Source organism: Dufourea novaeangliae, unplaced genomic scaffold, assembly GCF_001272555.1.
Source record: "Dufourea novaeangliae isolate 0120121106 unplaced genomic scaffold, ASM127255v1 scaffold172, whole genome shotgun sequence".
Lineage (NCBI taxonomy): Eukaryota > Metazoa > Arthropoda > Insecta > Hymenoptera > Halictidae > Dufourea > Dufourea novaeangliae.
In genome coordinates, this window is record NW_015374058.1 from 3,004,021 (window position 1) to 3,026,632 (window position 22,612).

At 38.1% G+C, this 22,612-nt stretch overlaps 1 protein-coding gene across 5 annotated transcripts in view; it reads left to right on the forward strand.

Annotated features, from left to right (window-relative positions):
- LOC107190128 (guanine nucleotide-releasing factor 2) overlaps positions 1 to 19,709 on the forward strand; it is an 82,413-nt gene extending 62,704 nt beyond the window's left edge. The window contains exons 2-17 of one of the 5 annotated variants that reach the window (XM_015578873.1): positions 9,822 to 10,233; positions 11,687 to 11,911; positions 12,045 to 12,230; positions 13,034 to 13,341; positions 14,034 to 14,150; positions 14,595 to 14,902; positions 15,239 to 15,446; positions 15,720 to 15,743; positions 16,762 to 16,957; positions 17,050 to 17,302; positions 17,386 to 17,626; positions 17,715 to 17,729; positions 17,887 to 18,061; positions 18,126 to 18,770; positions 18,848 to 18,979; positions 19,287 to 19,709. In XM_015578873.1, coding sequence (XP_015434359.1) covers positions 9,822 to 10,233; positions 11,687 to 11,911; positions 12,045 to 12,230; positions 13,034 to 13,341; positions 14,034 to 14,150; positions 14,595 to 14,902; positions 15,239 to 15,446; positions 15,720 to 15,743; positions 16,762 to 16,957; positions 17,050 to 17,302; positions 17,386 to 17,626; positions 17,715 to 17,729; positions 17,887 to 18,061; positions 18,126 to 18,770; positions 18,848 to 18,979; positions 19,287 to 19,425 — 3,584 coding nt within the window. In that variant the 3' untranslated portion in view covers positions 19,426 to 19,709. Of the gene's footprint in view, positions 1 to 9,821; positions 10,234 to 11,686; positions 11,912 to 12,044; positions 12,231 to 13,033; positions 13,342 to 14,033; positions 14,151 to 14,594; positions 14,903 to 15,238; positions 15,447 to 15,719; positions 15,744 to 16,761; positions 16,958 to 17,049; positions 17,303 to 17,385; positions 17,627 to 17,714; positions 17,730 to 17,886; positions 18,062 to 18,125; positions 18,771 to 18,847; positions 18,980 to 19,286 lie in introns of those variants that run through there. The other 4 variants (XM_015578874.1, XM_015578875.1, XM_015578877.1 and 1 more) reach the window with 4 other exon arrangements.
- Positions 19,710 to 22,612: the final 2,903 nt, after the last annotated feature.

Genomic DNA, 22,612 nt, shown 5'->3' on the forward strand with positions numbered 1-22,612 from the left:
GGCAATTATTAGCCTCACTCGACCGAAACCTCTCCCGCGCGTGTGTGTGTGTGGGCGTGTCCCCTGGTGTTCTGGTATGTCAAATCGCTTAACCAGTCCCTGGTATCGGTGAATACGCGGCCCTGACATTCATTGCTATGTGAATTTCATCCTGGAAAACGTATGCTTCGCGAAAAAATGATAAAGTAAGTGTACACGAGTGATTTTCTTGGATTTGCCAGCTGTGACAAATATTTAATCTTTCGTGGAAAGATTATTCGGATCGGTACACAAACCACATCGGGTTTTCGTATACATATCTTCATACATACATACGTCTTTATCCGTTCGTGATATTCTTAAAATGTATCTGTTAAAAAAAAATTCAGAAAACGGTATACAAACAATCGGTCACTTTAATATTACATATGAATACTTAGTAAAAAAAATGAAAACAATGTTACTGCAATTATTACCACAAACATATTGTAATAAGAAGGGCAGCAGAAATAAAGTTTGGTACAGACTTTTTGCACAAAGATATATATTTGTTTCACAGATTCGTTCTTCGACACAGATAATCGCAGAATGCTCGCTCGGTTGTTTGTCCGAGTTTTTATATAATATCATAATCGAAGGTTCGAGAATTCTCCAGATCTTGTAATACTATGAAAAGAGCTACACATGAAATATTCGCTGTAATACCATGAAAAGAGTTACACATGAAATACTCGCCGCTATTACAATGATCTGGTGAATTCCAGAAAAATTCCTTACAATATATAGCGCGATTACACACACAGCAATCATAGCGATTGTAATTTACCGACTTCTTCAATTATATCGGTATTAAGCACAAGTACTTTCTCCCTTTCGATTCAAAACCGGAAAATTTCGCCAACAGGTGAATACAATCGGAACTGGTAATGAGCTGTGCTGGCATTAGTTAACAATTACCTCGGCGAATGATACCCCCGCAAACGATAATGGACCCGCTACTCGCGTTTCGGGCCGTTTACACCTGTACTACAAGGGCCACAGGCGAACGAGTTGACGGAGGGGGGCTACGTTTACTGACCGTGGTAAACAACGGAAACTCGGGCTTAATTGTTTTATGGAAATCTACGGAATTTGCATAATCAGTCGGACGTCTCTTTGGCCGCGAATCAATGCCAGACAAACGCGAACTTCCGGCGACTTACGCAATGGATTACTGACCCGTGAAAGTTACTGCACGATGGCAGCTATAAATAAGTGTTAACAGCGTGATTTTATTACACTTATAAATTAGGATGCAGTAATAAATGGGGTAGTAAAGGAATAGTAAAGGAAGAAATATGAGAATAGTAAAAGTAGGTAAAAAATATATGTATAAGAATACTGAGAAAGCAATTGCAGTAGATCCTCCATGAATGTTCGATGGCTCCTCAAGTGACTTCAAAAAGTCAGCGTTACACCTGGGGACTTTACCTTGTCAGTGCCAAGAAGCCTTCGAAACTCATCGAGGATTTATTGTACTCTTCATATTTTTTTGGACAAATTTTTAATCATTTAGAGGGTACAAACAAATAAAGGGTGTAAAAGTTCCATTTAAGCAACTATATCCAAACTTTTTTTTGCGTCACAAATAATTAACTATTATCGTGTCTTAAAAAGATTATATAATGTGAAACTAGCACACATTCATCTTCGTATATGAACTAAGAATCCAATCACACTTTTTAAATACTTTACTTTTTTGTTTTATTCTTTTTTATTTTAGTATATTAAACTCTTTGATTATGAAGAAATGGTGCAACAATAAAATACTGCATCATCTGGTAGTAAAAAAATGAAATAAAACTTCAGAAATACAGACTTGAAAGTTATAGAACAACCCAGACAATATTGGGCTTCATTGCCATTTTCCCTAAACTTTTACGTTAATAATCTATAGTAGCAGTTATAATATGTACCACTATTAGAATATTTTAGTTCTGTGGCTCTTGAACATTCAAAAATATATGAAAGATATTATATGTAACTCTCGTTATCGGAGAACTTGTCAAACCCTGTTATAAAGGATTAACAATGAATCGTTTCATGCGTCGGGAATCTTTCTATCTTTCATCAACAACAATTTGGAATTTCCTGTTAAACACGTGTCGAATTTGGAAAAATGCACGTGCCCGCGAGGATTCATCGGATTAGTTGATTGCACACCGGCGGTTCGTTAGACGGTTTAATGGCTCGTTTCGCGAAAAGCCCTCAGCGGGCGGCGCGGAATCAACGATGAGTGTGTGTGAAACAGATTTCGTTTTGTATTTTATGATAACACGCACGAAGCACCACCGTTGGGAAAAACCTGTAGAAAAAATTTATTCTGGAATAAAGAAAATTCTTCACACCGTGGTATCACATTGTTACACGTGGATATTTGTATGAATATCGATCTTTAAACATTATTTTCATAGAAATTTGTTTATTATAATCATAGAAAAATTTGATTACTATATTCTATCAAGTTTCAAGTTAAATATTGGGTTGTTGGATAATAAATGTTCTATTCCTACCATCTTAAAATTGTGAAACATGAGAAGAAAAAGCATGTAACTTGTTGGCAAGAGTGTGTAGATTCAAGTTCGATTAAAAATCTTCTTTTTCAATTACAATGGTTAAAACTCTACAGTTAAAAGACGACACGTATTATGTATACAACAACCTAACAGAAATCACATCAACCCCTTGCTTTATGATTTTTGTAACAATTGCTTTCCTCAGAGTTGTAACAAGTGACGTGAAAAAAGGACTAAAGGCTACATGTGAACAAGAAACTTTATTAATGAATATTAAATAACGAGCCTGTCGGTGTGTCACAGGGTCGTATTTAAGTTAAAATTTTAGCTTTGATTGGTCGGGGTTTTTCGTTAATATCTCGTTAACAAATCCTCGGGGAACTTTTTCGCTAAGGAAAAAGTTGTTTCAAATCACCCCAGGAATCGTCCCTTTCAAGGACCTGTAATTATTTTGGGACACCCTGTATGCTCCGTCCGACCAACTTGTGCGTCAGATTCGATCCGGCCGAAACCTGCGATTAGAATCCCCCGAATAGGTGCATTCCGCTTCGATTCGACGCGATGATTACGATCGACTGGTGCCTTTATAGTGGACCTGGGGAGGAGGGGCACCAGAGACGCATTCACCGTGCCCTCGTGGCGTACAGAAGCTCTCTCCATCTATTTAGACGGCGCGATTGTACGCTCTTGGTACACCAGCCACCTGCGAGAAGCTTTCACGGTGATGAATGGCTGGTCGCGTCGCGATTAAAGGGACACACGCGGAAAGTTATCGCAGCCTGTGCATTCGCGGCCGAGCTGCGCCCGTCACGATAACGATGAAAAGACGAACTCCGCCCGGGCCCGACTGGTGATAGCTCGCGATGACGAGTGACACTCGCGCAGTGGACTGAAAACTCATTTTTTGTGGCTAAAATTATTTTAACGTTACAAGGATTCCTCGACGAATACGATACGAACAACGACGTTATTCCCAATACGGGGGGTCCCCCTCTGGAACCAATCAAAACAGAGTAAACAAAAGCTAAGCAGAGACTCAGCTTCGTGTAAAAAACAAATTTGAGGGGCTGAAAAACTTTCCGCCTTGCCACGAATGCTCCGAAGCGAACCCGAGTTCGTCGCACTCATTGAGGCATTACTGTATTTCACGGTTTAAGATTATAGTATTCAGTGTCCCAAAATAGTTTCGACTCCCTGAAATGGGGGGTTCATAGGATGATTTGAAATAACTTTTTCTTTAGCAAAAGTGTTTACCGAGGCTTTGTTAACGAGATATTAACCGAAAACTCCAATCAGCCACCGTTTTTTACAGTGGTTACCTGTATAAATGACCCCAAAGTTCAGGCGTTATGCGAAACTTGTTTGTATATATGGCCTAAAAGTTGAGGTGTTATACGGGGGGTACTTGTACAAATAACCTGAAAGTTCAGATGTTACACGGGGGTTACCTGTTTAAATAAGCTAAAAGTTCAGGAGTCCCGTGAACTCACTACGGACTTCACGCCTCCAATATGGTCCCATGATACTAGAGAGTTAAAGAAATAAGGCTGCACACATGGCACCAGAAATTAAAAAGATCTGGAGCAGCGTCCTAGTTACTTTATTTCCTTAATTTTCAAATGATTACACGCACAAATACACCTGGAAATTTTGAAAAAAAAAAAAAAAGAAAGAAAACTTTGAAGTGAGGTGGTGCGCCAAAAAACGGTTAGGAAACCATGGAACAAACGATGTATGTTCCGTCTCTGTTCGGAGCGCCAGCGGAACACCACGCGTCGCCGAGTAAAATTTAAATCGACCTACCCTCGGACAGTTTATCCGGTCAGAAAGAGTCTTCCGGTACCCTTCACCGGTCGGTTTGCAAACAACCGTGTGCTATGGTGGCGAGGTTGCATCCACGAACTCCCGTGCACGACCCCTGTGGGAACCGAGTGTGTTCCGTGAATCCAGTCAATCACAGCAATTTACATCCGCCGCGCCTCTCTCTGAACCGTCTCTCTCCATCTCCTTCGCCCTTGTACTACGCGTTTTCTATTATCTCTGTCGGCCAGCCGAGCCGTGCCTTTAGTGCAAATCACGTCTGATTGAGGTTTCAATCGGAATTCGTGAATAGAACTTGATTTACTGGCGTGCGTACACAGGCACCGGTTGCTCGCCCCGCCTCGCATCCCCATATCGTGGGGATGCAACCGCCGAAGATCACTGGTTCCACCCTTCCGTGTGTTTACGTTGGAATAGCTTGTTAATGATTCGAGGACGAAATTATTAATTGGCGACTGAGTGGAGGCCTGACGACTGTTAATTAACAGACATCAGGTTTGTATTATCGTACAGTCTGCGAGAAGGAGGGCGGGGGGAGGCCTTGCGATCAGGGGGTTGTAGGTGAGAGGGGGAGTTTGGAAGTGGTTCGACGGAGGCTTTAGAAGGGGTTCCTTATATGTACTGTACACTGGTGACCGAAAGTTTGGAATCACATTGGAATTATTGTTCTATTTATGGTGGATTTGTTATTGTTGAACGTATTTCACCAACGGTTTGCTAAACGCACTGAATATTGAAATTTGATCATTTTATAATTGGAACGTTTTAGTAACCATTTGCATTCCACTGGCTCTGCAATGGCAATATATCATCGCAACATGGAAGTTATGTTTATTAGAATACAAACTAAAATAACGAATTAACTTTAAGTTATAACCATTTACTAATTTTTGATATCATAAAAATCATTAAAAAGGCGATTAAGATTCCACGAATAAATGGATAACGTCAGTTTGGACAATACCATTAACTTTTCTGTAAAATCGAAAAAATAAAATTCGATCAACATTTCACTGCAAATGTCACTTTTTAATACAATTAGTAGATCTGTGTACTGTGTAAGACAAATTACAAATTCATTTATGAACTAGTTTCTTGTGATTACAAATTACACGTGTAAGACTAAATACTTATAGATCTATAATGTGTAAGACATTTTTCACTTGTTAGTACATTCGTAGCTAAATCCTTGACCATACCAATCTTGCTTACAACAAAAATTGTAAATATTTCAATCATTATAAAATAATAAATATTTCCATCTCTACCTAACAATAGCCAAATTCTCTTTTCTTTTCAATATTTCCAGCCGTACCGTATTTTCCGCAACAAAGGAAAGCCTACAAGCAGATTCCAATTCGATTGTGTACACACGGAATCCCGAAAGAATCATACACAATCGTATCGGTTTCGATTCAAAGCAGGAAAAAAAATAGTATCGAATTCCCCGCTCAGTCAGTTTCGCTCGAACATCGTCGATTCCCGCGAACCCGATGAAAATTCATACATCCAGATTACACCGATCGTAAATCCATTATTGTAATCGACGTGTGTGTGTGCCAGAGGAAAAATGGCATGGAAACCAGGCACGATTCGCCGGCGTTTAACATCGTTTGCCAACGTTGCGATTCAAGCATTATGAAACTCACATAGGTGGAGGAGAGGATATTTCAACGTCGAAGCACACGAGACACGGGGAGAAGCGAAAAATATTTCAATGCCGGACCCCGGCTGCTGTCGAGACTCCAGTGTATGGGCCCTCGACAAAGGATCAGGCTTTACACGAAATGTTCGATAACATCAACTCACCGTGCCATTATTAATTGGGAATGTATGATAAACTCTCGTTCGATAGATGTTCTGAACTTGAAAAATGTTCACTATAAAGGTTTCACATAAAAATGTACATAATGTGTAAACCCTCTTGAAATATTTGACACAAATCAGAGTTTTCTAAGTTTTTATTGTATTTTTAATAATGCTCGCCTCCTGAAATCCAACAAATGAAAGAAACAAAGGACAGTAATGTCATATTGTACCAACAAACTTTTAAATGCATATTAAAATTTGTGTCATGCGCTATCTATTATATCGTCACAGATATGAAAAAATACATAATATGTAGTCCAATTTTTTTTATAATTAAAAATACCTACCTATATGGCTACATTGGGAACGAAAGGGTTAAATGGCACGAACTTTCCGAATAATCTATTATCCAAAATTATCTATGATCTATAATCCGAAAAAAAAATCCGAATGTCCAAAAAGCGTGACTTTTATTTTCATTTTTAATCTCTCTGAAAGTATCGAAGTCTCGACTGTTACTGTTCAATGTTTGTCGAAGAATCGTCCCGCAAGTTCGGCACTGAACAAAAAATCGAGAAAAAAACATCCTTTCAAGCCCCGCCGACAAATGCGCCCGCCGAATCCCCGAAATTATTAAAACCATCGGACCAGCGGCAGTTTTTAGTATCAATATTTACTCGCATTGTTTGCCGTACCCAGCGCTCGTCTGTTTCGTTCGACCGACGAAAGGATCAGTTTTCCGCCCCGATTTTATTATCCGATTTTTCGCGGCGCCACGGCCCGAAATTCGCAATGGCCTGACGGGGGCCGGTGAATTAAATGGATGCTGGTTATTCGTATGGCGCGTGACCATTACACGTCGACGTATTTTTCGGTTTCGACGTTACCAGAAAAGCCTCATTAATCGGCCGTTCCCGGCATTTATAACAGATATCACCGTATCGATCTCGCGTTCGTAGTCGTTAAATACCGTTTTTCGGGCGACCATGCTTGAAATGTGCGCAGTATCGAATTTTGACGAATGCTTTTTAGCTTTTGTTCACGAGCAATCAATTCCAACCAGATGTAAAATTTATTTACACTTAATATTGAACGGGATCTGAACACCGACACATGGACATTCTATATAATTTGCATCGTTGGTTGGTGAAATTGATTTTATACGCGTTGATGAACGATTCGTGTAAATGATGTGCAATACACTAAACTGTTGCATATGAGGGGATCTTGTAGTGTCTTCAGTTTAATTATTTTCTGGTGATAATTTATAAAATAATAATTTAGCGAATTTAGCGAAATACTCGTTTATAATAACTAAAGTGCAGATGTTTATGCAAAAACACTGATTTATGTGGAATACTTTACGAAGATTGGAGTCAAATAGAAATTTAATAGCCACATTAAAGCTCCTACAAGATTCAACAGGGAAGAAAAATCTCGGTAAACTTTATTGAAAGTTTAACTTTACTGTTTTAGAGTTTTGAACAATCGTGTAGATGATAAATGCATAAACATCAGCAGCCCGATAACAACGTTTCGTTATTAGAACTTGTATTTTTTACAATGATCCCTCACAAGAAACAGGTATTGCAAGCGGTCCCAAATACTTTAGCTTTAGTGTCCAAAGTAGTTACAAGAATTCGCAAGATTTTTTAAGTAACACGTTCGTGTTAATATCTTTATTTATTAACACGTTCGCCGCCACCAAAACATTATGAAGAATGGGTCATACTTCATCGATTTGTATTCTCATCCACACACGCCGGTCTCCGCGTTCAATTATTCAACATTCGTTATTTTAATTATATTCAATGTTCAACTCTGATGTCGCAACCCATTGACACGACAAAGTCATCCGTCGATACACTGTCGACGCCATGTCAGCGAACGCGTTAAACTAAAACATTATACCGGCTTACAATTTGTCAAATCAGAGGTTCGTCCGAAGCAAGAAAATAAGTACATAAATTCAGCAAAAGTATCATCAAGAAAACGCTATTTAACTGTCACGCGTTCGCTACACTGAACACAAATAAACCGGAAGAAAACGCTCGAACTTACGGTTTACCGGCTGGATATAATGATAAAGGAGAAGTTACGAGCGCAGTACTTATCGCACTTCCCGCGCCACCGGTGCGACCATTGGACTTTTAATTTTAAACGTGCGTCCGATATTAACCGAACGTAATAAAGGGGGAGAAAAAAAAAACAAGAAAGGAAAGTGCATCGGCGCCAGTCGATGTGTGCAGCACGTGTGCGATTGGCGTGTTCCTCGGAAGTAAACTCGTTCGGAACAATGACCAAGGGAAGTTCGTATTTCTTCCCGTTATCGGTTGCAACCGAGACCGTTGCACCGTTTATTGCACCCGGTGCAGCGAACCCGTATCCGAAATCGTGTCTTAAGTTACGATTAGCTGGCTCGGCCTGTGAGTGAAATAAATCCACGAAAGCTCGTGGGGGGTAACACTACTCTTGTAACGAAATGTTGTACACCAGAAATACAGCAAAACCTTTGTGTAGTTTCTTTTTGGTCGATTCCGTGTACAGTAAGCATTTGAATTGGAAATGTGGTGATATTTAGAGACACGTATTTTTAGCATTTTGCGATAGATGCTAAATAAATGCTAAAACAGAATAGATGCTGAAAGATGCGAATAAACGCAGATATACAGATACGTAAAAGATACTCAATTCTTAGATGGGTATGAAGATTTTTGCAAAACAAAATTGCTAAGTCGAAAGAAACAATATTCTCCACAAATGTGGTTATCGATCGACTTAGAATAAATAATGTAGGTACCAAAAAAAATTCACAAAATAATGGGGCTTTAAAAGAGAAAGTCTGATTTTGACTTGTCTGTGTCTGAATCGGCCATTGTGAATGATGAAAGTTCAAATTCGTTGTAAGCATTTTTTAAATTATCGGACTGAAATAAAAATCCGTACATCGAAACGTATTGACTATTGACAGGCGCATTAATGAATTTCTACTTCTTTCACCTCCCATATCTCAGAAACTAATTGCCGACTCAACTTGAAAAATTCATCATATCATTTGTCACAAAATTCAGTTCCGAAATCGTGGGACCAAAAGCAAGCGCAAAATCTGCTCATTTCTGGAGTCACTTTTTGTTGTGATTGATGCCTCATCCATAAGGTATCATTTGGCAGAAAATACAGTTAAAAAATTGTGGTACTAAAAACGAGCGCAAAATCTCCTCATTTCTGGGGTCACTCTTTGTCGTGATTGATGCCTCATCCATAAGGTATCATTTGGCAGAAAATACAGTTTCAAAACTATGGGACTAAAAACGAGCGCAAAATCTCATTTCTGGAGTCACTCTTTGTTGTGATTGATGTCTCATCATAAGGTATCATTTGTCATAAAATTCAGTTCCGAAATTATGGGACCAAATACGAGCGTAAAGTCCCCTCTTACTTTACTTGTGATTGATGTCTCATCATAAGGTATCATTTGGCAGAGAATACAGTTCAACAATCGTGCGACCAAAAACGGGCGGAAAATCCCCTAATTTTTGGGGTTACTTTTTTCCAGCCAAGCATTAATACAATTACAAATTTGATGTTTCCATCCTAACACGGTGATCCGACACATTTCCCTTTAACTAATGAGACGACCGACGTCGCTTATTCCAGAAGTCGAGGAGCGGCCCGGCGGGAAGGCGCGCGGCGGTAAACTTGCGCGTCGTGCGCGCTCCTTCAAGGAGGACTTCCTGGAGAAGCTCTCGCAGATGCGTTCTCCCGGCAGCGGTGGCGGTGGTGGCGGGGGCAGCGGTGCCGCGACGCGTGCCGCCTCCCCCTCCTCCCCACGGACGCCCCGTGACAAAAGCGCGCCAGGCTGCACCGAGACCACGACGGCCACCCTCGAGAAGAATCCCCTGCGTGATCTGCACATCCACGTGCGACAGGTGCAGCTGGCACTGCTCCACTTCAGGGACGTCGTGTCGAAGAAGAAGCTCGAGATGCTGCCGGGTAATGGCACCATCGTACTCGACACCGTCACCACGATACACACCGTGCTCAAGTCCTATCTACTCTACGAGAACAGGTAAACTATAACCTCATCTAACGCGAGTCAAGTCGGTAACGACAAACCAATAGTGGGTAAACTGCAGCTACCAAAGATACTCTGTACCACTCCCAAGACAATATTGGGTTTTCTTGCCATTTTTCCTAAACTAGTTATATTATAGGGGGGCTCCGGATTTACGTACTACAAACTCCTCTCGATTATCGTCCCAAACTCGGGTTCGCGCCGGGACAATAATCATATAGGGGGAAATGCGTCAGACCCTCGTAAATTCGTTTTTTGCAGATGTAAACAAAAGCGGAGGGGCATCAAAGTATGCGCTTGACAGGTTCAACGGCCTTCCCCCTCTAGTGGTGGGGATAACGTCTGGACAATAATCGTGTAGAACAAGCCTGACGATAATCGAAAGATTGAACCACTAATGTAACTTATCGTGTCTAACCAATTTCTACCGTATGATAGACAATACATATGAATATGATATTGGTGACTGCATTAACTTAGTATATAAGCAACACGTGGCAAGTTACAATAGTGATCCAACCTAGGCGATGTCAAAATTCGGCGGCCTTCCCCTATTTCTGTGGCTTTTGAAAATTCAAAAATGTATGAAAAATATTATATGTGGCTCATATTATCGAAGAACTGGCCACCCCTGTTCTGCTAAAAACAAAGGGAGATGATGTCCATTTAAGTGGGACAGGGACAGACAGTTGCCAGCCAGTAGCTGGGCTTAGCACGCAAATGTTTTGGTTATTTTTGCTGACTCGTCTCTCGTTGAACGGACCATAGTCCCCTGCGGGAACATCTGTCGTTCCGTTCGACGAAACGGGACACCGTGAGACGCGTCTTGACATTATTGTGCTGCTTCGTGGTCTCTGCTGCGTCTAGCAACTCGGTTGGATGCGCTCCACTGAGTTGCCACGCGGAAGTTTCTGACGACTGATTGTTGAGTGAAGAACATTTGAGTTAGTTATTCGTTTAAGATGAAAGTGGGATTATAGAACAGTCAGGGGTGAATTAATCCTCGGAAGATGAACTCGTGGAAGGCGGAGTTGGATCAGTTCTGAATCATATTCATCTCTGAAATCTCGTGTTATCATATCATTGAAAGTTTTAGCGTGTGTTTTAATGTAGGCTTAAAGTCCGGGTCTCGAGTATCCCAGGTTCGTCAAATCAAGAATTAAGGATAGTAGACGAAATTTAATTAAATAAAGCGATGAAGTGTACTTATTACTTTTATTTGTGATAAAAGACGAAAAATCACTTGTTAATAATTAACCCAACAATTGGCAGATCTGTACTTCCTTATGACTAATATTGTAGAAGTATTATTCGGGATCGACGTTTGACGAAATAATTCTTCAACCTCTAAATTATCACTAGAACTTAATTAATAGGTACTTAAAATTAACGGTGTAAAGTGTGTTTACTGTTAGAGTATCCTATTAACATTCTGTTCTCGTTATAGCTCCACTCTGGGTTCAGCGACAAACCAAGTGTATCAGGCGCTAGCGCAACTGTTAAAGCTCTGCGACGATGTGCTGCTGCACGGCGATCAGTCATCAGCGTTGGACACTGAGAACGTGACGCACATCATAGGATTAGTCGAAGATGCCGTGAAAAATTTGGTTGGCCTTGCGAACGAAAAAATCACGAACAGACAGAAACCCGCGGCCGTCACCACCAGTAACAGGTATACGCCGGTTTCTCCAAAGGCCTCCGACCCTTGAACGTCCTAGAGACGGACAACGCCAGTTTTTTTTGTTGACATTTTTTTGTGTCGTCATGTGCCAATGAAAATTTGACAAACATTGGAATCGTTTCAGAACGTCGGGTTATGGGTCGGAATTGACGCCACAAAGAAATTCCTTACCCGATATTCCGCTAACCCCGAGGGAACGGCAGATTTTAGAGCAGACCGCTGCGACTACTAGTCTGGTCCGTAGTTCGCATAGTTCCGAGTCGATTTTAAGGGATTCTAGTCCGCCCCCAAAACCACCGCTCCCCGAGAGGTAGTTCCCTAAGCTTCTCGTAGTGACGTAACAGTGTGGGGCAAACTTCGATCCAAGTAGCGAGTCTCCGCTGTTTGCGAATTAACATGCTTGTTAGGTAGTTCTCGTTGCGAATTAATAAGTTAATTGATTAATGTTCACTCATGATGATGGACAATTAAATTAATCGTCGCACGGTCGTACAGTCGTTTCTGCATGAACATGCATGAAATACAAGGAACCAAGCCTTAACCCCTTGCCCTATGATTTTCTTGATGTTTGCAGTCTCCAGAATTACTTAATCATCAATAATTCCCCAGAAACAAAAGGAAGTCGTGTACTTATCGCAATTGTACATTTGCTCTAAAAGTTAAATATTAATATCAGCAAAGTAGTATTTCACTTTGACTCAAAGAAAATGAATAATATTTCTGTTTGTCGAATCCATTTTGATATTGTCACCACGAGTCTAACTCGATGTTGTAAGGCAAGGGGTTCAGGAAAGATTGAAACAAAAGACTGTTCTAGTTTTAACCTAATAAACCGCTAATACGTAGAAATAAATGAAAATAACCAAATGAAGATAAAAACCTCGTTGAGCACGAATGCAGCTGAATGTATTTAACTAACGTGACTGTCTGGCTACTCGCTACACAGTATGTGTAACGACGTGTTCGCTAATTTAGTAGTTAGTAGTGAACTACTATAGTACAGTAGTAAACAAAAATTATCTAATGCCCCACACTGATAACGAGCACCTGTTATTGTAGAGATGTAGCATTCAAATTCTTGACAAAAGATCAAAATCGATGTCGATATTTCAGAACTAACGTCTGTCTGTCGGAGGAAAATAGTTCTTCCGGGACACCGCCACCATTGCCCCCAAAGCGAAGAACGCGGGCTCAGCAACTGTTGGACGAATCCGAAGGTCTTTTAGCATCTAGTCTTGATAGGGTCTCCCTCCGAAGTCGGTCTCCAGAGGATTCGTCGTCACTTTTAAGCGCGTCCGCTGGAAGTTTGGATTCAGCTCTGAATCATTCCCGCGACGAGGATGAAATTAGGGCGATCATGGGACCAAACGACGAGTCTCTGAACGACAGTATGGATCTCAGCCTGATGGCTACTATTCAAGGTGATTGATTTTGTGTTGAATAGATTATGAAACGTTATAAAGTATTTCATTAGTGAACATGTCTACCGTGCAGGTTGATTTTATAAGAATAATTCTTTTCTTACTTATGATGTACAAGTAACAATTATTCTAAATGATAAATACATACAGAAACTAGAAAGCCAATCAGTGTTGAGTAGGTTATAGTTTCTGTATAAAATTATTAAGTAATTCAATTTATGTAACAAAATCAGAATGCTGCTATTTGAAAATTAAGTGAGTAAGTAAGGAAGGAAATCAATTTTTCATACATTTTATACAATTTCGTTTGTAGAATGTGCTTCCTATTAATATTGCTCGGTTTACAATATCCCTGAACGTTCTCTAATGAGTAGAACTAAATCATCCCAAGATGGTCACAAACGAATTCTACAGGTATACTTCCATGTGTGTCCAGGAGAACACTGTGCACACACTGCTTAGTCAGCAAAATAATTCTGAACCGAGTTTGACTTAATCATCAGTCTAGTCTTACTGGGAACGTCTTAGAGTACAGACTACACTACTTTCAGTCTTTATAACGCAGATAATCCTCGTTAAAATAATTATGATGAAAAATCTAAAAATTATGTGGTGTAATATTATTAAAAAATTATACTATTAATTATAATTTAATTAAACTAATACTCATTTATATTTTGTCATTTTTACAGGCATGCAAGTTAATGGTACTTCAAACTGTAGTTGCTGGGACGGTTCTGAGACAAGTATACCAAGTACCATGTTGTTGGGTCAACAAACTCCCCAAGAAATGCTTAATCCATTTACCGGTACGTGGTTGTAAAATTCATTTTCATTCGATATCAATGCCAGCTAACGGGAACGTGTGACGTTGCACATTTAGAAATGTAAAGAAAAATGTAAGAGCTAAAATTACGCAAGAACTCCTCAAATAGCGAGGTGGAGCAGGTAGCGTAGGCGTCAGACCTTCCGACTGCGTGTATAAACAGTATCGTATAGATCTTCACCGAAGTCGGTGCAATCGGTTAGAGTTCTTTTTCGAAAGCTACCAGAAAAATACAAAATTTCGTAAAAACGAAAAATTCATCATGTCCACTGGTTGGAACTGGGAAACCGTGAAAACATTTTTTCGTAAGAAAAATAACTTTTTTTCTACAATTTCTGAATTTCATATTTAATGGTTCCTAATCGAATATTCCGAACATATTTTGTAAACACGTTATGCGAGGTAAGGTAAGGTAATTGTGTTTCAGGTATAGAGGGCAAAATGGAACGGTTGTCAACTCAAACGCAAGAGTCCGGTTTCGTATCCATGCACTCACAACGAAGTTCATCTCAAAGTTACACCGCATCCAGCGTCACATCCAAACGTTCGTCCCAGCAGAGTAGCATCAGTTATAATTCCCAGTTCAATTCGCAACAGCAATCGTTTTCCCAGACCAAGATGTCTTCTGACAGTAACGGGTCCATATTCACCCAGAAGACAATGACTAGTTCCAAAAGTACTATTAGCACAACAAATATATCTGGAAGCGGGGATCCTACCATGTTGGAAAAACTGGTAAATGTGGGTGTTGCATGTTTGTGTTTGTATTTTCTTTTGACCCAAAACATAAATACATGGTCATACAAAGTAATATCACAAAATCTGCAAACTAGTATTTTATAGTGAGTTTTGGAAAACGTTATTTGTAGCTAGAAGTACATTTGTATATCAAGCTTTCATTTATTAATACTTTGGTTTGGCTTATTTTTCATTTATTATTTTTATACATTATTTTTTGAGTGATTAATACGTTATATGTATGCACATTCTCTTTGATTCGCATCCATGTGGAAATATTTGCAGAAGTGAATCATTCATTTCATATTTATATAGATTTCTTATATTATATAGGAAATAGAATCGATTTCTGCATCAGACACAAACGGCGCGCCGCCGGCTTTGCCGGAGAAACGTTCCAAACGTAGAAAAGAGCGTCAACCATCGCAGTACGACAATGTACCTGAGAACGAGCATTTATCAACCTGTAGTTTACATACCAGTAACGGCGACAGTCCGGACGCCAGTAAACCCCCGCCGCTTCCACTTAAAAAGAGGCACAGTAAGTTGAACCATGAACAATAATGAAGACAGTAATAAAGCAATAATTCACTAGTATTTGAATCCACGTTATCCGTGCTTTATTACTGTCCTATATAGATTGTAGAAATAATAATGGCCTATAGTGAAAATCAATTCGGTTGAAAACGTACTAAAGAGTTAGCGGATAAAATTTGTTCTAGAAATTGCCTAGATTATATTTTAGAGTAGATGTTCCAAACAAATCTCTACCTGGTAGTAGGTTCAAACTGATGAAATATTTTGTATCCCCCAGTGTTCCAATCAGTGGCATATTCTGGTAAGTGGGATCCTGCCCACACAAATCAGCTATCCCACAGCAAACACTTTCACGCTAAGTTGGAATCCTTCGTTTCACGCATTAATACACGATTTTAAGCTCCTAGCTTTTTTGCGGCATGTTTAATCTTCTTCCGTTTAATCTCACATTTTATGAAAATGATTTAATACATAATTTCATTTAATACTCAGCTTGGATATTTTATTCGTATCTTTAGCTTTCTCGTTGCTTAAATATTAATTAATGTGACATTAAAAACGGACAGTAATATTAATATTGTATTAACACGAAAGTTTAGAAACACATGTTTCATATTGCGTTTCACGTGAAATGCCTTATAAGTACACTTACAAGTCTTATACAAATTATTTAATCATTCGTGTTTAATGCACATTATTGCACATCTTTATACTTTTTTCGTAAACATTTTGCTGCGAGTTCTAAAATTCATTAACAATAGAAACTAATCTTAAACTACTTACGTGGGCGTCGACATTGTTTCACTAATTAACTTGACCTTTTCCGGCTAATAGTCAGTTAACACGTATGCTTCTTCAACTGAAACGGCTCCGGAGAGTTCAGTTTCCATCCTCACGATTATGTGCGAGGAATCAACGAAACAGAACGATTCTTAAACATAATATTATTACAATTGAAATCACACCTGACTGTACTACTGTGATAGTGTAATTAAAAAAGTGCTCGATCCTGGCAAACGTAACTCACCATCTATACAAAAATGTTATTTAAACGATTTCACTCTCAATCGAGTAAGTTACTTGCAAATATCACGTGCTCAGATTTTTACAAGAATATATCAGAATATATGCTTGTGCATCAGTGTTTCTCCGTATTTCATTCACCTGCGCTTTAATACTTTTTGTAACATGAATCATGCTTGTATCTCTTATATATATTATATATCATGGAATCACAGTTTTATTTATCTTTATGTTATTACGCTATGATTAATTTAATGCATTATGGAGTTATATAATCCTGATTGTATCTATTTCAGTCATGGCATACATGGAGATGTTTGGGAACTGTTCCCATAACAACAATGACTTCATCTCTGGTCTTGGGACTCGCCATTCAGTGGCAGCTTATAATTCGATGCAAGCGGAATGGCAACAACACGAAATGGCACTTACCACAACGCAATCATGTTCTTTCATGGCGCATACCATGACTACGTTACACGACAGATCAAAGTATGTGGTTAAATGTATACGCGTACACCTGTTGCGATACTGTACTCGTATTATTACGAAAAACGGAATAATATCTTTCGTTTTTCTTTCAGTACCTCCATAACTATGACGCCGCCGGTAGCCGAAGTAACAAATAATTCTAGTCTCCCACCAGCATTGCCACCAAAGAGATCCCGTTCTATTAAATCAAACGCAACACCCCCACCTATTTCACCAAAACCGACCATCAGCATGCAAAGTATAAATACAATAGATCCAGTGGTAACTTCAACACCCGTGAAATCGGAAGAATCAATTTGTATTCACGAGAAGAAGGACCTCACACCTTCGACTCCAGTGAAATTGGTAAAAATCATATAAGTTTTTAACATATTTCTTAAATTTGTATGATCTGCTTACTAACTGGCTGTAAATATTTTGTCTTTCAGAATAATGTTACCTTAGATACAATATTACCACCTTCAAGGCCTGCGAGTAATGCTCTGTCATCAATATCAGTTGATGAGAACACTCTAGAATTGAGAGATGTTGATCAAGATGACAGCATTCTGGATGAATTGGACATCGGCAAATATTTAGTCTTCAAAAAGCCTGATGAAGAAGGACCAGATATACGGGGAGGCCATCCAGATGCACTATTGATTCATGCAACCAAAGCTAATAAGCATGGTAAGTATCCAATCATCGTTTCAAAAATTCTATCGTTAATACATGTTTATTAATGAATGCGATTCATTACACTTTTCATGCTTCCTAGATGAAAAAGAGTCAGGTCAGTGTACTATTCTCTCAGATTTACTTGAAAGTTATATAGTATGAGTTAATAGTAGTCCAAGACACATTACTCTCAAAAAGTTGCAGCGACTGTGTCACTATGTGTCGATTGTCAAATTGAAACTAATATTTGTAAACATATGCTCTTTTTACAGACTTTCTGTACCAAGAAGCGTTCTTAACAACATATAGAACTTTCATGCAGCCACTCGAATTGATTCAGAAATTACACAGACGACATCAACGGTTTTCCTGCTCCGCTGACGTGATTAAGCAAAGAGCAGCGCGAGAGGCGTTTTCGTTATTAGTTCGAGTTGTCAGTGATTTGACGTAAGTCAACTTGATATTAGTCACATTTCAAGTGATTCTTAATAAAAATGTTGCCCTCTTTTAGTATGTCGGATCTCGATGATACTCTCCTACAAACCTTAATGGAATTCGTACAACAATTAGTATGTAGCGGTGATTTGACCATGGCGAAGGCTCTAAGAGTTAAAATATTGGAAAAGCATCAAGCGAAACAGTTACAAGCAACGCAACCAATACTTTCGTCGCTGAGCGTGACAACGAAGCAAGCTTCTCTTCTCGATTTTAAGAGCGAGCAAATCGCTGAACAAATGACGCTGTTGGACGCGGATCTATTTATGAAAATCGAAATACCAGAAGTGTTGATTTGGGCCCAGGAACAGAATGAGGAACGAAGTCCGAATCTGACCAGGTTCACAGAACACTTCAACAAAATGTCGTACTGGGCCAGATCGAGGATATTGGAGCATCGGTTAGAAAATGAAGCGAAGGATAGAGAGAAATACGTGGTTAAATTTATTAAAATAATGAAGCACCTTAGAAAGATAAATAACTTTAATAGCTATTTAGCATTGCTTTCTGCACTGGATAGCGCGCCTATTAGAAGGCTCGAGTGGCAGAAGCATATTACTGAAGGTTTAAAGGAATATTGTGCTCTTATCGATAGTTCTAGCAGTTTTAGAGCCTACAGACAAGCTCTGGCTGAAACGCAACCGCCGTGTATTCCGTACATGTACGAATCATTTTTATTTTAACTTAAATATAACATTCTTAGAAGGTCATTAAAAGAAATGTAATATTTCTTTTCAGTGGTCTCGTGTTACAAGATCTTACATTCGTACATATTGGAAACAGTGATTTATTGCCAGACGGAACTATAAACTTTTCAAAAAGATGGCAGCAGTTCAATATCGTCGAGAATATGAAAAGGTTCAAAAAAGGGTAAGCATTCTTCTTCTGTATTTAGAAACTCGCCTGTAGATTTTCGTATGCATGTTTCTCAAGTAATTAACATGATACATAGAAATATGTATGCATACATTACTTGTGTACAGCTGAACTAACTCTCCTTAATAATTCCTCCTAATTAATTATCATTTCTTCAAATATTTACATTATTTTATTTCTGAAAAGCGATTCAAATCCAACGGAACTAACTAGTAAATGTTTCACTCTGAATTCATTGAACCAAAGATTTTAAATTGTTGAAATAGTAACAATTCGTATATTTGGGAATTATTTGTTACAGGACATACTCGTTCAAAAAACACGAACGTATTATAACATTCTTCAACAATTTCAGCGATTTCCTCTGTGAAGAGGCAATGTGGCAGATTTCAGAGAGCATTAAACCACGCGGTGGTAAAAAAGCTCAGTCGCAGAACTAGAATATATCTAACCCTTTCACTGCCTGCGTCTCGAAATCGAAAGGCTGAACCAATGAATTAGAATGTTTATATTTATAGTAATTAGTTAAATACTTAATTGAAAAACCATACGAAAATTATAAATTATACAACACTCCGAAGGCGGTGAAAGGGTTAGCTATATAGATCTATCCCGTTTCAACAGCCTCTGTGAGGTTGTAGTTTACTTTATGGGGGTTTTAATATTCAGTCCATAATTGGAGAAGGAAAACAAGAGCTAAGAGCACACATTTAGATTAAATTGAGACTTGATGTATTCGGTTTATTTAATATAATCGTATGGTACGGATGTCGATTGAATCGAAACGTCGAAAATTGTGAGGTTAGGGAGACTCTAAATGAATTATTATAGATAGATCCAATGATGTCTCAAATGCATTTTTGTAGATTTTTTCCTTTTGCCATAAGGTAGTATGGAAAATCATATTTGCTATGGACCTACGCAATATTTACTTAAAAAGATGCAGCTGTAATGATGCTTAACATAGCACAAAGGGCAAAGAACCCTAACTTTAACTATTCTATATGTATATCCATATGAGAACTATTTATTTATTTGCTTTTAATCGGCGAATTGTAAAAAATAGTAGATGTCCTTCTTTTTTTAACTTATTTAGATATATATATAAACGTCCATTATATAGCTTTATTGTAGGTAGAAGAACTTTTTGAACGTCAACAGTTAACTGTTGACTGTGCAAGGAAGAAACACCAATTACGTTAATTAATGTAGAGCCATTGTGGCTTCAGATTAGCGCCCGGTCGACGCGCTTTTCCGAGCACATGGCACGACTGAGCGTAACTGTTACATATACTATTGTATATGATTATATAGAGAACACTTTTTGTTGGGAACTTGTTAATAGGTATCCAAGCTTTCAGCTTTAAGTCGAATGGTTACCTAGAAGTGTAGGTAAATTAAGTATGAAAAAAACCAAGATCGTATCGAAAAAATTGAATTGAAGTTTTAAGCATCGTCTTCTATTATATTTTATCGCGATTATGAAGATCTTTGATATCTTTTAATACCGCAACGCTACATTTATAGCTGTCGATGATAAAAGTGAGAATCTTACTTTCTTTCACGATACATTCCGTTAGAGTGAAAGAATCTGATCAGAATTGATTTATTGTCAATGAGGAAAAAGAATTTACTCCCCTTCGTTAAATTTATCAGAACTGAATAGAGTGCATCAAGTTTTAAATCTTCTAAGAGAAATGACAGTGCTGTAATGATAATGGCTGTCTGTGTGCCTCATATTATAGGATGAATGAATATCTGCCTATTAATTAATATTTCTCCGGTCTCTGGTTTTTTAGTAATAAATGTCTTGTATACAACATTCGTCGACGGCAGAACTATGATAATCGGGCTTGCGAGAATTTAAAAAATTCTGTCATCTGCATGTTAACGCGTTTCACGTACGATAATAACGGTCGTACGGATTTATTATTCACGTTGGAAAGGCCTAACCAGTTGATAATTAGTGTCGGTCTATAAAGCATACACAGTTTATTAAAATAGTTACCAATACTTAAACACCGTGGATAAAGGCAAAACAACAGCCCATGATTAGTGTCAAAACGTAGATAGAAGTTTGCTATTACATATAAATATGATAAACAGTTGTCAATTTTCAGGACATGCACCAAATATACATACGTAACGTAGCTTTCAATATCGAAGTCACCGGAATATAACAGCCGATGAAATTGTGATTAATATAGATGCACTCCGTTAATATCAGTGGCAAACAATGGAAAAACGCAAAAAAGAATCAATCTTAGTTACAAAATTTTTAACGAAGCATATTGTTGCGCCGATAATGCATACGTGAAAGGGTATAAGTGCGATGATGAACTTTGAATTTCTTTCGACGTGAAAATCCATACTGCGTGAGCATGAACGAATGTGGGTGATAAAGGAGAACACATTTCTGTTGAAACAGTCGTACGGTATAAATGATTCGTCTAATCTAAGGTTAAGAGAAACTTTATTAACGTTGTACATAGTTTGATTGTATTCATATTTTCTTGTATGTTACGCGAGTGTCTTCTATTATTCGTAATTGTATATACACAGTGTATTATCTTTACAGTAACTTTACGCATAACTTGTAACAAGCTCATACGTTTTTAAGTTCATTGAAATCATTGTGATGCCATGTTGCGTTCTCGTATAATAAATGATCCGGTATATAAGGAGTTTCGAAATTATGTAACAGGTAAAACTTACCAGTTATTTATAATAATTAAGATCAAAAAATGTTTTCCTCATTTTGGCATTTAATTTTTCATGTAAAATATATAATAGATTTCTTTAATGTGTTACATACCATTAACAGAAAATCTGCGTTAAGAGACAAGCTTTGAAACTTTAACTGCATATGTCTCGCAAAGAGCCACGGATTACAAAATGAACAAAACACTTTCTGATTTCTCCATTATAAAAGACTCTGTACGTTTTACTTGATACATGATTTCTATACACCTTCGTTATATTCGACTTTGTTTTTTTCTGTACGTTTTTTTTTTAATACAATCATTGTCACATTTCTTCTTGGGTTTAATGCACTTTTGCTTTTGTATCACATCATTAATGCCCTGAAGGATTCCTGACACAAACGTATATTCTATATATGTATATATTATTCAAACTTCAAACTGCTTTTACAAATTCTGTTAATAATTCCTTTAAAAGTAATTTAGTGGAACGTGGATTTAAATGTAATGTAATTGTATCTATTTTCTAATTAATTCTTCCTCGACTTACTGTTAACAGAAATTTCGTGTAAATTCGAAGTAAACGTGTAAGCATTGATTTTAAGGTAACTCTAATGCTAACCAAATATGAGTGAGATAAAACAGTGAATATGCAACGAAAAATGTAGTATCAATCAGTCTATTAGGTAAAAACATTAAGCTGCTTCGCTGTAGGCGAACGAACTGTGAAGAAAGTGAATTGATTTAATAATCATATTGATAATAAGATATTTTTTACATTCTATTGTTTCGAGTACCTTGCTGTTCAGAACTGTTACTTTCCAAATTCATTGGCTTCTTTACACTGATGATACAAAAGCCATGTTATTTGCAAGCCATTTTCTTATTCCCTGATCAAGCTAGCCTTAGGGTCCATTATAATAAA